Source organism: Oncorhynchus keta, chromosome 21 (genome assembly GCF_023373465.1).
Source record: "Oncorhynchus keta strain PuntledgeMale-10-30-2019 chromosome 21, Oket_V2, whole genome shotgun sequence".
NCBI classification, from domain to species: Eukaryota; Metazoa; Chordata; class Actinopteri; order Salmoniformes; family Salmonidae; genus Oncorhynchus; species Oncorhynchus keta.
The window spans coordinates 12,721,893-12,735,616 of record NC_068441.1 but is presented as its reverse complement, the minus strand read 5'-3'; the positions used below and the strand labels follow the sequence as shown (position 1 = coordinate 12,735,616).

General features: G+C 44.9%; 1 protein-coding gene across 2 annotated transcripts; it reads left to right on the top strand.

The window, feature by feature from the left end:
- The first annotated feature begins 1,302 nt into the window (after positions 1–1,302).
- LOC118400152 (inter-alpha-trypsin inhibitor heavy chain H3-like) lies at positions 1,303–13,150 on the top strand. 2 transcript variants are annotated; one of them, XM_035796695.1, is made up of 22 exons: positions 1,303–1,534; positions 5,918–5,947; positions 6,321–6,344; positions 6,740–6,894; positions 7,093–7,197; positions 7,523–7,685; positions 7,774–7,884; positions 8,003–8,131; positions 8,231–8,347; positions 8,499–8,667; positions 8,887–9,012; positions 9,156–9,337; positions 9,528–9,713; positions 9,906–10,045; positions 10,326–10,486; positions 10,655–10,681; positions 10,851–10,916; positions 11,159–11,272; positions 11,428–11,629; positions 11,812–11,984; positions 12,450–12,561; positions 12,648–13,150. In XM_035796695.1, the coding sequence occupies exons 1-22, from the start codon at positions 1,433–1,435 to the stop codon at positions 12,784–12,786; spliced, it is 2,733 nt and encodes a 910-aa protein (XP_035652588.1). In that variant the 5' UTR covers positions 1,303–1,432; the 3' UTR covers positions 12,787–13,150. The 2 variants fall into 2 exon arrangements, with proteins under 2 accessions (XP_035652588.1, XP_035652589.1); XM_035796696.1 differs by lacking the exon at positions 5,918–5,947.
- The last annotated feature ends 574 nt before the right edge of the window (positions 13,151–13,724 follow it).

The following is a 13,724-nucleotide window of genomic DNA, read 5'->3' as shown; positions in this document are numbered from 1 at the left end:
GGCCTACACGTAGAGAGACAGATGGGTGCTGTTTAGATCACTCGGATGCTTTCGAATTGAAGGAAAATGATGAAACACTGAGAGACAAAATATACATTATTTTATGTTTTTTTGCGGAACACTGGTTTCTCTTGGCACCCATGAATACATGCCACTGAGTAGTGGGGTGAGAAAAGGGACTTGTGCATTGATAAGCACACCAAATTAACAATTTGTGAAGAAAGACAGCACTTCTAATAGGCCATTTCACATCAAAGCCTGATGAATTTGCATGTTATTCTTTCATTTTGATTTCAGCATCAATAAAAAACGGGGCACTGACTCGGCCAGGAATGTATGTTTCAGCATTGTCTCAATGAAGAGTTTGGCATTCGATTAGCCATGTGCGACATGCACACACAGTTACAAGTGTGGCGGGTGCACGATCAATATCTACCTTCGTAACATGGATGAAGCCTGATCTGGATTGTGTAACTAACTGAAACTAGCTCAATTCCGAAAAGCTTGAGTACATCTAGCAAGATTATTGGTATACCCCTCTGGTCTGAATGAGGCTTCAGTATTGGGCACACAGAGCCCTCCTTGATATGGTGGTCCAAATATATGTATCTCCAGCTCTACCCTCCATGAGTCAGCAAAATGACAAATTTTCTTAGCATTTTGCAATCAACACTCGGTGAGGGAACATATACCTGCTGTACATGTATGTACAGACTTCTCTGGTAATGAGTGAGAACAGGAACACACATACAATACTGTACCAGTGGGAGCAATGTGTGAGCCAAAGAGAAGGACAGGAATGGGTGGTGAATACAGGACTTCGGTGTGTATTGATTTTAGTTTTGCTGAATTGCAATGTATTCTGGGAATAGCCCATTGGCATGCAAAGGAATATGCACAGAGTGGAGAGGCAAAAACTACTCTGGTCAAAGGCCATTCCACTGACCAGTTAGGATAGAGCCTTCTCAGAAACTTGGTTTGGCAACAGAACTAACAAAAATTGGACAAGCAGTGGTTGTAGTAGCCTGGTGTTATATTGACCGATAGAATTAAGTCCATACTTGTTGAATAACAGCTCCTACAAAAACTAACTTATTTACTTTTTGTGCTTACCAGATTCCACGCAATCAGAATAAAAAGCAACCTCAAATGTTTTTTTTTGTGTTTTTTTTACTACAGTAGGTAGAGAGAGTAGGCTATGTGGACAGACAAACAAATATATGTAAACATGCTGACAAATCCCTAGAGGCATACAAGAACACAGACCTACACACCCCGGGCCTCCTGCCACACTGAGGTCAGGTCTTCTGGTCATTGCGCCAGTATAAAAGCAGACAAACGCACGCACTCTGACACTTTTGCTTTGAGCTGGGCAGTAGGAAAGGGTTGAGTTTTCTAAGCAGTGAAGTCGGTGTTCAGCTGCAGTTTGGTCATGTCTGGAGTGTGGACTGTGCTGCTGCTATTGGGATGTGTCTTTCTCCCGGCTCTGTCGCATGGAGCTCTGGTTATCTCACGGGATGATTCCACACCACAGGTGACTCTCCATTGTTACTATAAAGATGCAGGTTCTCAATTTGATCCCCCTGTTGCAGGAGGACTTACTGCACTTCAGGACATGTTAAACTTGTATTGTTTGTGAGGTTTTAAAAGGCTTCGGAAGTTTACAATTTCCACTTTGAAATGTCAGACTTGATTTTCCCTTAAGAAATATTGATCAACTCCTACAAAAAATATCTGTGAATTACAATCCACATAATAATTCACATTTCCTGTTGCTGCGGGATTATTTTCCTGCTGTAGCTATATGGCTCAAATTCAGAGAAGCTCACTGAACTTCTGGAGAGAGTTTGCTGCACTGAAAGTAAAGGGGCTGAATAATTTTGCACGCCCAATTTTTCAGTTTTTGATATGTTAAAAAAGTTTGAAATATCCAATACAATATCCACTTCATGATTGTGTCCCACTTGTTGTTGATTCTTCACAAAAAAATACAGTTTTATATCTTTATGTTTGAAGCCTGAAATGTGGCAAAAGGTCGCAAAGTTCAAGGGGGCCGAATACTTTCACAAGGCACTGTATACTCTACTGTTACTACATATCTCCCCTCCTGCTATACTCTACTGTTACTACATCTCACCCCTCCTGATATAATCTACTGTTACTACATCTCTCCCCTCCTGCTATACTCTACTGTTACTACATATCTCCCCTCCTGCTATACTCTACTGTTACTACATATCACCCCTCCTGCTATAATCTACTGTTAATACATCTCTCCCCTTCTGCTATAATCTACTGTTACTACATCTCTCCCCTCCTTCTATAATCTACTGTTACTACATCTCTCCCCTCCTGCTATACTGTCCTGTTACTACATCTCTCCCCTCCTGCTATACTGTCCTGTTACTACATCTCTCCCCTCCTGCTATACTGTCCTGTTACTACATCTCTCCCCTCCTGCTATACTGTCCTGTTACTACATCTCTCCCCTCCTGCTATACTGTCCTGTTACTACATCTCTCCCCTCCTGCTATACTGTCCTGTTACTACATCTCTCCCCTCCTGCTATACTGTCCTGTTACTACATCTCTCCCCTCCTGCTATACTGTCCTGTTACTACATCTCTCCCCTCCTGCTATACTGTCCTGTTACTACATCTCTCCCCTCCTGCTATACTGTCCTGTTACTACATCTCTCCCCTCCTGCTATACTCTACTGTTACTACATCTCTCCCCTCCTGCTATACTGTCCTGTTACTACATCTCTCCCTCCTGCTATACTGTCCTGTTACTACATCTCTCCCCTCCTGCTATACTGTCCTGTTACTACATCTCCCCTCCCCTCCTGCTATCCTGCTATACTGTCCTGTTACTACATCTCTCCCCTCCTACTGTTACTACATCTCTCCCCTCCTGCTATACTGTCCTGTTACTACATCTCTCCCCTCCTGCTATACTCTACTGTTACTACATCTCTCCCCTCCTGCTATACTGTCCTGTTACTACATCTCTCCCCTCCTGATATAATCTACTGTTACTACATCTCACCCCTCCTGCTATACTGTCCTGTTACTACATCTCTCCCCTCCTGCTATACTGTCCTGTTACTACATCTCTCCCCTCCTGCTATACTCTACTGTTACTACATCTCTCCCCTCCTGCTATACTCTACTGTTACTACATCTCACCCCTCCTGCTATACTCTACTGTTACATATCTCCCCTCCTGCTATACTATACTGTTACATATCTCCCCTCCTGCTATAATCTACTGTTACTACATCTCTCCCCTCCTGCTATAATCTACTGTTACTACATCTCTCCCCTCCTGCTATACTCTACTGTTACATATCTCCCCTCCTGCTATACTCTACTGTTACTACATCTCTCCCCTCCTGCTATACTCTACTGTTACAACATCTCTCCCCTCCTGTTATACTCTACTGTTACATATCTCCCCTCCTGCTATACTCTACTGTTACTACATCTCTCCCCTCCTGCTATAATCTACTGTTACTACATATCTCCCCTCCTGCTATACTCTACTGTTACTACATCTCTCCCCTCCTGCTATAATCTACTGTTACTACATCTCTCCCCTCCTGCTATAATCTACTGTTACTACATCTCTCCCCTCCTGCTATAATCTACTGTTACTACATCTCTCCCCTCCTGCTATACTCTACTGTTACTACATCTCTCCCCTCCTGCTATACTCTACTGTTACTACATCTCTCCCCTCCTGCTATAATCTACTGTTACTACATCTCTCCCCTCCTGCTATACTCTACTGTTACTACATCTCTCCCCTCCTGCTATACTCTACTGTTACTACATCTCTCCCCTCCTGCTATAATCTACTGTTACTACATCTTTCCCCTCCTGCTATACTCTACTGTTACTACATCTCTCCCCTCCTGCTATAATCTACTGTTACTACATCTCTCCCCTCCTGCTGTACTCTACTGTTACTACATCTCTCCCCTCCTGCTATAATCTACTGTTACTACATCTCTCCCCTCCTGCTGTACTCTACTGTTACTACATCTCTCCCCTCCTGCTGTACTCTACTGTTACTACATCTCTCCCCTCCTGCTGTACTCTACTGTTACATATCTCCCCTCCTGCTGTACTCTACTGTTACATATCTCTCCCCTCCTGCTGTACTCTACTGTTACTACATCTCTCCCCTCCTGCTGTACTCTACTGTTACTACATCTCTCCCCTCCTGCTGTACTCTACTGTTACATATCTCCCCTCCTGCTATACTCTACTGTTACATATCTCTCCCCTCCTGCTGTACTCTACTGTTACATATCTCTCCCCTCCTGCTATACTCTACTGTTACATATCTCTCCCCTCCTGCTGTACTCTACTGTTACATATCTCTCCCCTCCTGCTGTACTATACTGTTACATATCTCTCCCCTCCTGCTGTACTCTACTGTTACTACATCTCTCCCCTCCTGCTGTACTCTACTGTTACTACATCTCTCCCCTCCTGCTGTACTCTACTGTTACATATCTCCCCTCCTGCTATACTCTACTGTTACATATCTCTCCCCTCCTGCTGTACTCTACTGTTACATATCTCTCCCCTCCTGCTGTACTCTACTGTTACATATCTCTCCCCTCCTGCTATACTCTACTGTTACATATCTCTCCCCTCCTGCTGTACTCTACTGTTACATATCTCTCCCCTCCTGCTATACTCTACTGTTACATATCTCTCCCCTCCTGCTGTACTCTACTGTTACATATCTCTCCCCTCCTGCTGTACTCTACTGTTACATATCTCTCCCCTCCTGCTGTACTCTACTGTTACATATCTCCCCTCCTGCTGTACTCTACTGTTACTACATATCTCCCCTCCTTCTATAATCTACTGTTACATATCTCTCCCCTCCTGCTGTACTCTACTGTTACATATCTCCCCTCCTGCTGTACTCTACTGTTACTACATATCTCCCCTCCTTCTATAATCTACTGTTACATATCTCTCCCCTCCTGCTGTACTCTACTGTTACATATCTCCCCTCCTGCTGTACTCTACTGTTACTACATATCTCTCCCCTCCTTCTATAATCTACTGTTACATATCTCTCCCCTCCTGCTGTACTCTACTGTTACATATCTCCCCTCCTGCTGTACTCTACTGTTACTACATCTCTCCCCTCCTGCTGTACTCTACTGTTACTACATCTCTCCCCTCCTGCTGTACTCTACTGTTACTACATCTCTCCCCTCCTGCTGTACTCTACTGTTACTACATCTCTCCCCTCCTTCTATAATCTACTGTTACATATCTCTCCCCTCCTGCTGTACTCTACTGTTACATATCTCCCCTCCTGCTGTACTCTACTGTTACTACATCTCTCCCCTCCTGCTGTACTCTACTGTTACTACATCTCTCCCCTCCTGCTGTACTCTACTGTTACTACATCTCTCCCCTCCTGCTGTACTCTACTGTTACTACATCTCTCCCCTCCTGCTGTACTCTACTGTTACTACATCTCTCCCCTCCTGCTGTACTCTACTGTTACTACATCTCTCCACTCCTGCTGTACTCTACTGTTACTACATCTCTCCCCTCCTGCTGTACTCTACTGTTACTACATCTCTCCCCTCCTGCTGTACTCTACTGTTACTACATCTCTCCCCTCCTGCTATACTCTACTGTTACTCTATTTACTTGATGTGTATCTGTACCGTTTCTACTTTTCTGTCAACACATCTCTACTTTGATTCATATCTGGTCTGCTTTCCTGTATGTGGGTGTCTGCATGCGTCTGTGTACATTAATCCATTTCTATTCATGCCAATATGTATATGCTTTACAATGAATTAGACTATGAGGTGTTAAATTAGTTTGACATTCTGACCCTAAATTCAAACTTCTCCCTTGTGCTTTGTATCCCAGGGCTCTGATGGTGCTACACGGCTACTTAAGGTATCACGGTAGCTCAGCATCGACATAAACCGTACTGACACAAATCCAAAACAGGAATCTGTTGCAGAATCCGTCAGACTTCTACTCTTGACCACCCAGTGGTGCATCTGGTGATATCTTATGAATACATTGTTATTTGTATTTTCCCAAAAACAGATCTTTGAGAACGTGGTTGAGTAAATATTTGAGGAAATCCTTCGCTCTTTGCCACGGTTAAACTACTCTCTATTTCTGTAAATACAACGGTATCATTGGCACCTAGAAGTTTCAGCCACTTGAAAAGTAAAACATGTCTAAGTCGTACAGTGTGCTCTGTAAGAAACATATTTTTTATAATACTGTGTCTAAATGTTATTATTTATTTTTTTTACAGAAAAGAAGTACAGATAATGCGGAGGTAAGGAAATCACTATATTTACATTCTATTTGTGATGATCATGCATCGCCACCACTATATTCAACACTAGAAATACATGCCTTTGCTCACCCAGATTGACTCATCTCGTCTTTCTACTGGAAACACTGAGTTAATGTTTTTCACAAGAGTACAGCGGTAATCATTTGTTTTGGCAGTAATCTTGTAGTCAATGCAGCTTTACTTCACACTATTCAGCTGTAACAGGAAAATACATTTTGAGAAAGTTTGAACGTTTTATAGGCAGATTAGACAGTCAAGCAAACATTTCAAAAGCCTTCTGTTTCTGTTTTTTCTTCTTTCTTTCACTCTCTCCCTGTCTGTCATCCTCTCTCTCTCTTCCCCTCTCTCTCTTACTTTCTCTCTTACTCTCTCAGGTGGAGGTGTACAGTGTAAAGGTGGACTGTAAGGTCGCTTCTCGTTTTGCTCACACGGTCATAACCTCCAGTGCTCTGAACAAGGCCAACTCCTCTCAGGAAGTGTTCTTCGAGGTGGATCTGCCCAAAACCGCCTTCATCACCAACTTCAGCATGTCAGTCAGCACCCATGGCATGTGTAGATGCCACGTTATGTCTAGAAATGATAACACACCAATCCATAGGACTGTTACTCTGCGCTGTGTGTGATGTGTGTTTGTATGTGTGTATATGTGCGTGTGAGTGCAGATATACGTATGCAGATATATGTGTTTCTGTGTGTTTGTTTGAATGACTGTGTTTGTGTATCTCAGGGAGATAGAGGGTCAGACGTACACGGGCGAGGTGAAGGAGAAGGAGAAAGCCAAGAAGCAGTATCAGAAAGCTGTTTCCACAGGGCAGACTGCAGGACTGGTCAAGTGAGTGGACCAGGGCAATGAGGAACAAATGTGTTTCCATTACACCAAGCACTCCTATTCTCTTTCATCACAGCCTGTGTTTGTGTGTTTTGTTTCAAATGTGATTGCCCTCCTACTGGGCCTGTGTTTGTGTGTTTTGTTTCAAATGTGATTGCCCTCCTACTGGGCCTGTGTTTGTGTGTTTTGTTTCAAATGTGATTGCCCTCCTACTGGGCCTGTGTTTGTGTGTTTTGTTTCAAATGTGATTGCCCTCCTACTGGGCCTGTGTTTGTGTGTTTTGTTTCAAATGTGATTGCCCTACTGGGCCCGTGTTTGTGTACTCTAGGGCATCAGGGAGGAAGATGGAGAAGTTCACTGTGTCTGTGAACATCGCGGCCAATAGTAACGTCACCTTCATTTTGACCCACGAGGAGTTGCTTAAGCGTAAACTGGGCCAATACGAGATCATGACCCGGGTCAAACCCAAGCAGCTGGTTCAGCACTTTGAGGTCTGTAGATGTTTACACCCTATACCCCAAAACACCTTGTCATCATCAGTCCTGTGTCTCATCAGTCCTGTTCATGTCTCTTTGACAGATTGTGGCAGATATCTATGAACCCCAGGGCATTGCCTTCCTGGAGGCCTATGGAACCTTCATCTCAAACGAGCTTCTCCCCCTGGTGGAGAAAACAGTCAGCGACAAAAAGGTATATGATGCGGTTCTGTTCTATGAAACAACTGCATGTGGAACATATCCTCCGAAAGAGATGAATACTATTTGTCTGTGTTGTTTTGTGTTTAACTGTATTGCCCTCACTCACTCAGGCACACATCTCATTCTGCCCAACACTGGACCAGCAGAGGAAGTGCCTGGGTTGTGAAGGCACCCTGATTGACGGGGATTTCTTCATCAAATATGACGTGAACCGAGCTGAGACCATCGGTGACATCCAAGTCAGCTGTGTTGAATATAATATAGAATCAGTATTGGGGTCAATTCCATCAATTCAGGGTGTTCATGTCATAATGATATTCATTGTATGTGTTTTTTAGATAGTGAATGGGTACTTTGTGCACTTCTTTGCGCCTTCGGACTTACCCCGAGTTCCAAAAAATGTGGTGTTTGTGATCGATAGGAGTGGGTCAATGCACGGTATCAAAATGAAGCAGGTAAGAGAGAAACCGTGTGTCTGAGAGAATGAAAGAAAGAAAGATCAGAGAAGATGAAAGAGAGAAGGATGCAGGAAACATATCACTTGGTTGCAGTGCTGTACTTGTAGTTCATGTTCAGATTGACCTGAGAGCCTTTGATCCCTCGTAGACAAAGGAAGCTATGCTGGCCATCCTGAATGACCTGGCTGAGGACGACTACTTCGGCATTGTCCTATTTGACTCTAGCATCTCAACATGGAAGGAATCTCTTACCAAGGCCACCAAGGAAAATGTGTCTGAAGCCCAACAATTTATCCAGGGAATAACTGATTTGGGAAGTGAGTCATTATGTGTTTAATGGGAACAGGGTGACATACAGAGATAGATCATTAATTATGTTTCTGTCATTAGGACTTTAGTAGTAAAACTATGGCAGTACAACACTTGGGCAAGCAGTATGATAAAACTGAGTGAGGTGCATTTATGTTACAAAATTATGTCTATCAAATATTTATTTTTGATTACACCTGGATTGATTTTTGGTGTTCTCCTTTTAGCCACTAATATAAATGATGCTGTGATGAAAGCTGTGGACATGATAATGAAAGGCACACGAGACAAGAAGGTCCCGGAGAGGAGTGTGTCTATGGTTATCTTAATGACAGATGGAATGCCCAACTCCGGTGCGTACAGGTTGCCTTCCCTTCTGATCTTACTTATTTGGTTGGGACTGCCATTTTAACGTTGAAGTAGCCATCTGATTTATTGCTCTATATTATATCCAGCCAGTAAGGTCATGGTACATGCCATGTGTGTTTGTGTACAGGAGAGTCTTCTGTACCACAGATTCAGGAGAATGTCCTTCTTGCTATGGGTGGGAACATGACTCTGTTCTGTCTGGGCTTTGGGGATGATGTGGACTACTCCTTTCTGGATGTGATGTCTAGACAGAACAAGGGACTGGCCCGAAGGATCTATGAGGGCTCTGATGCCACAGTCCAGCTTCAGGTGTGGACCAGGGCTCTCTCCCAAATCTTACAATAGTCACTTTTCTGTGTCTTTCTGGTTTGACCATATCACTTATGAGGAGTGTCACAGGACAGACGAAACTATGTAGGTCGAGGTCTTATATCGATCCTACGTTTCGGCATTATTGCAATAGACAAATGACTTGGTGATGTGTGCATTTGTGTCCCAGGGTTTCTATGAGGAAGTAGCCAGCCCCCTCCTCTCCGAGGTGGACCTGCGTTACCCAGACAACCTGGTGAACTCTCTGACTACCAGTCACTACAAGCAGCTGTTCAACGGCTCAGAGATCGTGGTAGCTGGCCGGCTCACTGACTATAGCCTGGATAACTTCCTGGTGGAGGTGTTTGCACATGGGGTGAGGAACAGACAGGCACAACACAACACACCACCCGGATACTAAGCTTAGAAAGATGATATTTTCTTTGCACCTGAGGGGCATTGCGACTCAAGTATTGGACAATGCTCAACCCAACTAATGCTTCTCTCTCACTCCTTCTCTGTGTCTAATACCTCTTTCTCTTCTCTCACTCCCTCACTCTCTTTTTAGTTTGAGGAGGACTTTATTGTCAAAGGCCAGGCCAGTGCCCAGGAGTGGGACATACTGTACCCTGAGCAGGAGTACATATTTGGGGACTACACTGAGCGTCTTTGGGCTTACCTCACCATCCAAGAACTGTTAAGCAAGAGGTCAGTGTGATCAGCTAACTGCTATTACTGATGTCTGGTGAATGAACTGAATTGTGTCTTAGCATTATCCAAATGCCTAAAACTCACTGGTGGATGAGAGCTTAGCTTTGGGATCTAATGAATGGAGCTGGGTATATTAAAGGAACTCAGTTCGTAAATATTCCATTCTTTTCTTCCCTGCGGTGTAAGTTAAACCAAACCTAGCCCAAGTTAAACCGAACCTAACCTCTAATCCTAACCTAATGCAATAACACCATTCGTTCTATGTTTCTATTGTCAGAGAGACTGGTACTGCGGAGGAGAAGGGAAATGCCACTGCCCAGGCTCTGGAGATGTCTCTGCAGTACAGCTTCGTCACCCCCCTTACCTCCATGGTGGTCACCAAACCTGAGACTGACGAGGAGCCAGAGGGTCCCCTCATCGCCGACAAGCTGACCGAGGGTATGTGACCCAGTGGGTTGGGAGAGGGGCAGGGGCAGGGGCAGGAGGAGACAACCAGTACATCTGGCGTGTCTTATCTGACATGTTTATCTCAGTGGTTATGGAAATCCTTGCATCGATTGTCAAATGTGTGTGTCTGACTGTTTTTCTCCTGCTACTGTTTGACAGATGAAAGGCAGAAAGCCCAGAGATTTGGTAAGCACCTGACATGAATGGACATGACTGGATCCTTCAACGGAATGGCTTTCTATGTCATTATAGTGGGTCACCTGGATTAATGACATGGAAAGCTGACACCATCAGATGCATCACTTTAAATGTGGAAAACTTTATTTGCCATCTGACATCTTGGCGTGATTTTCAGGTCATTTTGTACCCCAGCTGATGAGCAACGCCTGGACACACAGCAGGATCTCACCTACAAACTTTGGTGAGTCCCCCTTCTTCTTCTTTCAGAGTGACACTCTTGTCAGACATGGGTTACTTCAGGATTTTCTATGTAGTGAAACTGTCCCAAAAATGACTACAGAAATGTTATATTTATATTTAGTATTTTCAATGCCCACCATGCTGTCACGCACAGACAATAATATAGTGATCCAAAGTTTGGATGGGCTTAGCCTCAACCAAATCAAATGTAAAAACTGGATCCATCTGTTGATGGCTCTGCAGTGGATGGAGACCCTCATTTCATGATTGAGTTGCCAGAGCAGGAGGATGCACTGTGCTTCAACATAGACGACAGGCCTGGTACCATCTTCAACCTAGTGAGAGACCAACTGGCAGGTGAATATGGAGAAAGTAGACATTATTTGACCAACCGTTGACAGTAATGCGTCTTTTGAAGGCATGAAATCAAAACATGACACTTGTTTTATCAAATAAATAACACATATGAAATCTATATCAACAGCTTGCCTCAATCCCATGCTGCCTTGCAGGTATTTTGGTCAACGGCCAGACCATTGGGGATAAGAAAGTGGCCCCTGATGGCAAAGTGAACACCTACTTTGGTCGCTTTGGCATCGTTCACCAGGGGCTGGGGGTGAGACTGGAGGTGACCACTCATGACATCACTGTGTCCCAGGATGGCAAGCAGGCCAAGCTCTTCTGGTCAGACACCGCCTCTCTCAAGGGAGCCAAGTAAGCACCCTTACCCATTCTGATTTTGGCGTTCTGGCTTCCATATAACTCCTATAAGTTATTAGTGACCAGAGTTTCTATCTGTAATGCAACCCCTCTACCACATAAGGTTGAAGGGGCATCCAACGTTTAATCTGTGATCGTGGTTAAACCACCTCTCTCTGCCTCTCTCCCTCCTACAGTATGGACCTGCAGGTGACCAAAGACCGCAGCTTGACTGTCACCCTCAGGGACTCGGTCCGGTTTGTGGTCATCCTACACAAGGTGTGGAAGCAGCACCCCTACCACCAGGACTATCTGGGATTCTATACCCTGGACAGCCACCTCTTATCCCCCAGCGTCCACGGCCTTCTAGGTAGGACAGCCACCTGCTCTTAGGACCGCCACCTCCTCTCCCCCTGAGTCCCTGGCCTTCTAGGTAGGACAGCCACCTCCTCTTAGGACCGCCACCTCCTCTCCCCCAGAGTCCCTGGCCTTCTAGGTAGGACAGCCACCTGCTCTTAGGACCGCCACCTCCTCTCCCCCAGAGTCCCTGGCCTTCTAGGTAGGACAGCCACCTCTTCTCCCCCAGAGTCCCTGGCCTTCTAGGTAGGACAGCCACCTCCTCTCCCCCAGAGTCCCTGGCCTTCTAGGTAGGACAGCCACCTCCTCTTAGGACCGCCACCTCCTCTCCCCCAGAGTCCCTGGCCTTCTAGGTAGGACAGCCACCTCCTCTTAGGACCGCCACCTCCTCTCCCCCAGCATCTACGGCCTCTGCATTATATTGGACAATTGTCTGTTTGGTTGATCAATTAAAATGTACTGTATTGTCCCCATACAGGTCAGTTTTACCATGGCGTGCAGTTTGAGGTGAAAGACATGCGTCCAGGAGAGGTGCCAGAGAAACCAGATGCCACCATGCTAGTGAAGGGACAGGAGCTTACAGTGACTAGGTAGATGTCTACACACACACACACACATGCAGTACATACACACACTTTTCTCATCATTGTCTCTCCTCCCTGCTGTGTTTCCACAGGGGCTGGCAGAGGGACTTCCGCTGGGATGTGAAGAATGGAGAGAATATCCCCTGCTGGTTCATCCATAGCAACGGCAACGGCCTCATCGATGGAAACCACACAGACTACATCATGTCTGGACTCTTCAAGACTGTCTGAGTCTGGTACACTAGCAGTCAACCTCCTCAAACTGTACAGTACATTAGTCACATATTTCACATGGATTCAACACCCCCTATGTGCTAAAGATATACCATCATGACATGAGAATAATTGTGGGTAACGTTAGATAAAATCTGACTGGAGTCCATTTAATTAAAAGATAAGTGGCAAGAAAGGGGACATTTAGAGATATTGATATAGATAGTGATGAGCAAAACCTGTTGAAATAAATGGACCCACTTCCACCTAACTTGCGTGTATTTTTTCCCATGTTGAATGGCCACGGAGAGAGAAAGATATACAGAGTGATTAAAAATCAACGCCCCTGTGTGCTTGACGTAGGGGCGTTGGTCAGACCTGACCTCAGCCTTGGTATGTGTGTGTTTCTTGCTCTGCCCAGTTTAACTAGGCATAGGCGCTCATGCCAGTTACTTCATCCGGATATGAGGTCACTTCCCAACAGCATCACAAGGCGTCTCTGTTAAAAGGCTTGAAGAGTGACTGAGCTAATAAACCAGACAGAGTGTTTCTGTTTTAATACAGTAGGTCCTCTACAGTCATTTAGAAACCACACCTTTGATTCAGTGGGATACAAGAATAGTGACAGGCCCCGTGGAGGGTGGGTGTGTGTGTGTGTGTGTGTGTGTGTGTGTGTGTGTGTGTGTGTGTGTGTGTGTGTGTGTGTGTGTGTGTGTGTGTGTGTGTGTGTGTGTGTGTGTGTGTGTGTGTGTGTGTGTGTGTGTGTGTGCACTTGTTTTCCTTTCCTAATGTCCTGAAATTGTAGGAAGACTAGAACTTTTTGGAAAAGTCAGAAAGAAAGAAAATTGTTCAGGTCCTGAATTTGTTCAAATGACATTTTAAGCCTAATGTTTTGGGGTTAGGGTTTTTGGGGGTTGGGGTTAGGGTTAGGTTAAGAGTTAGGGCTAGGTTTAGGG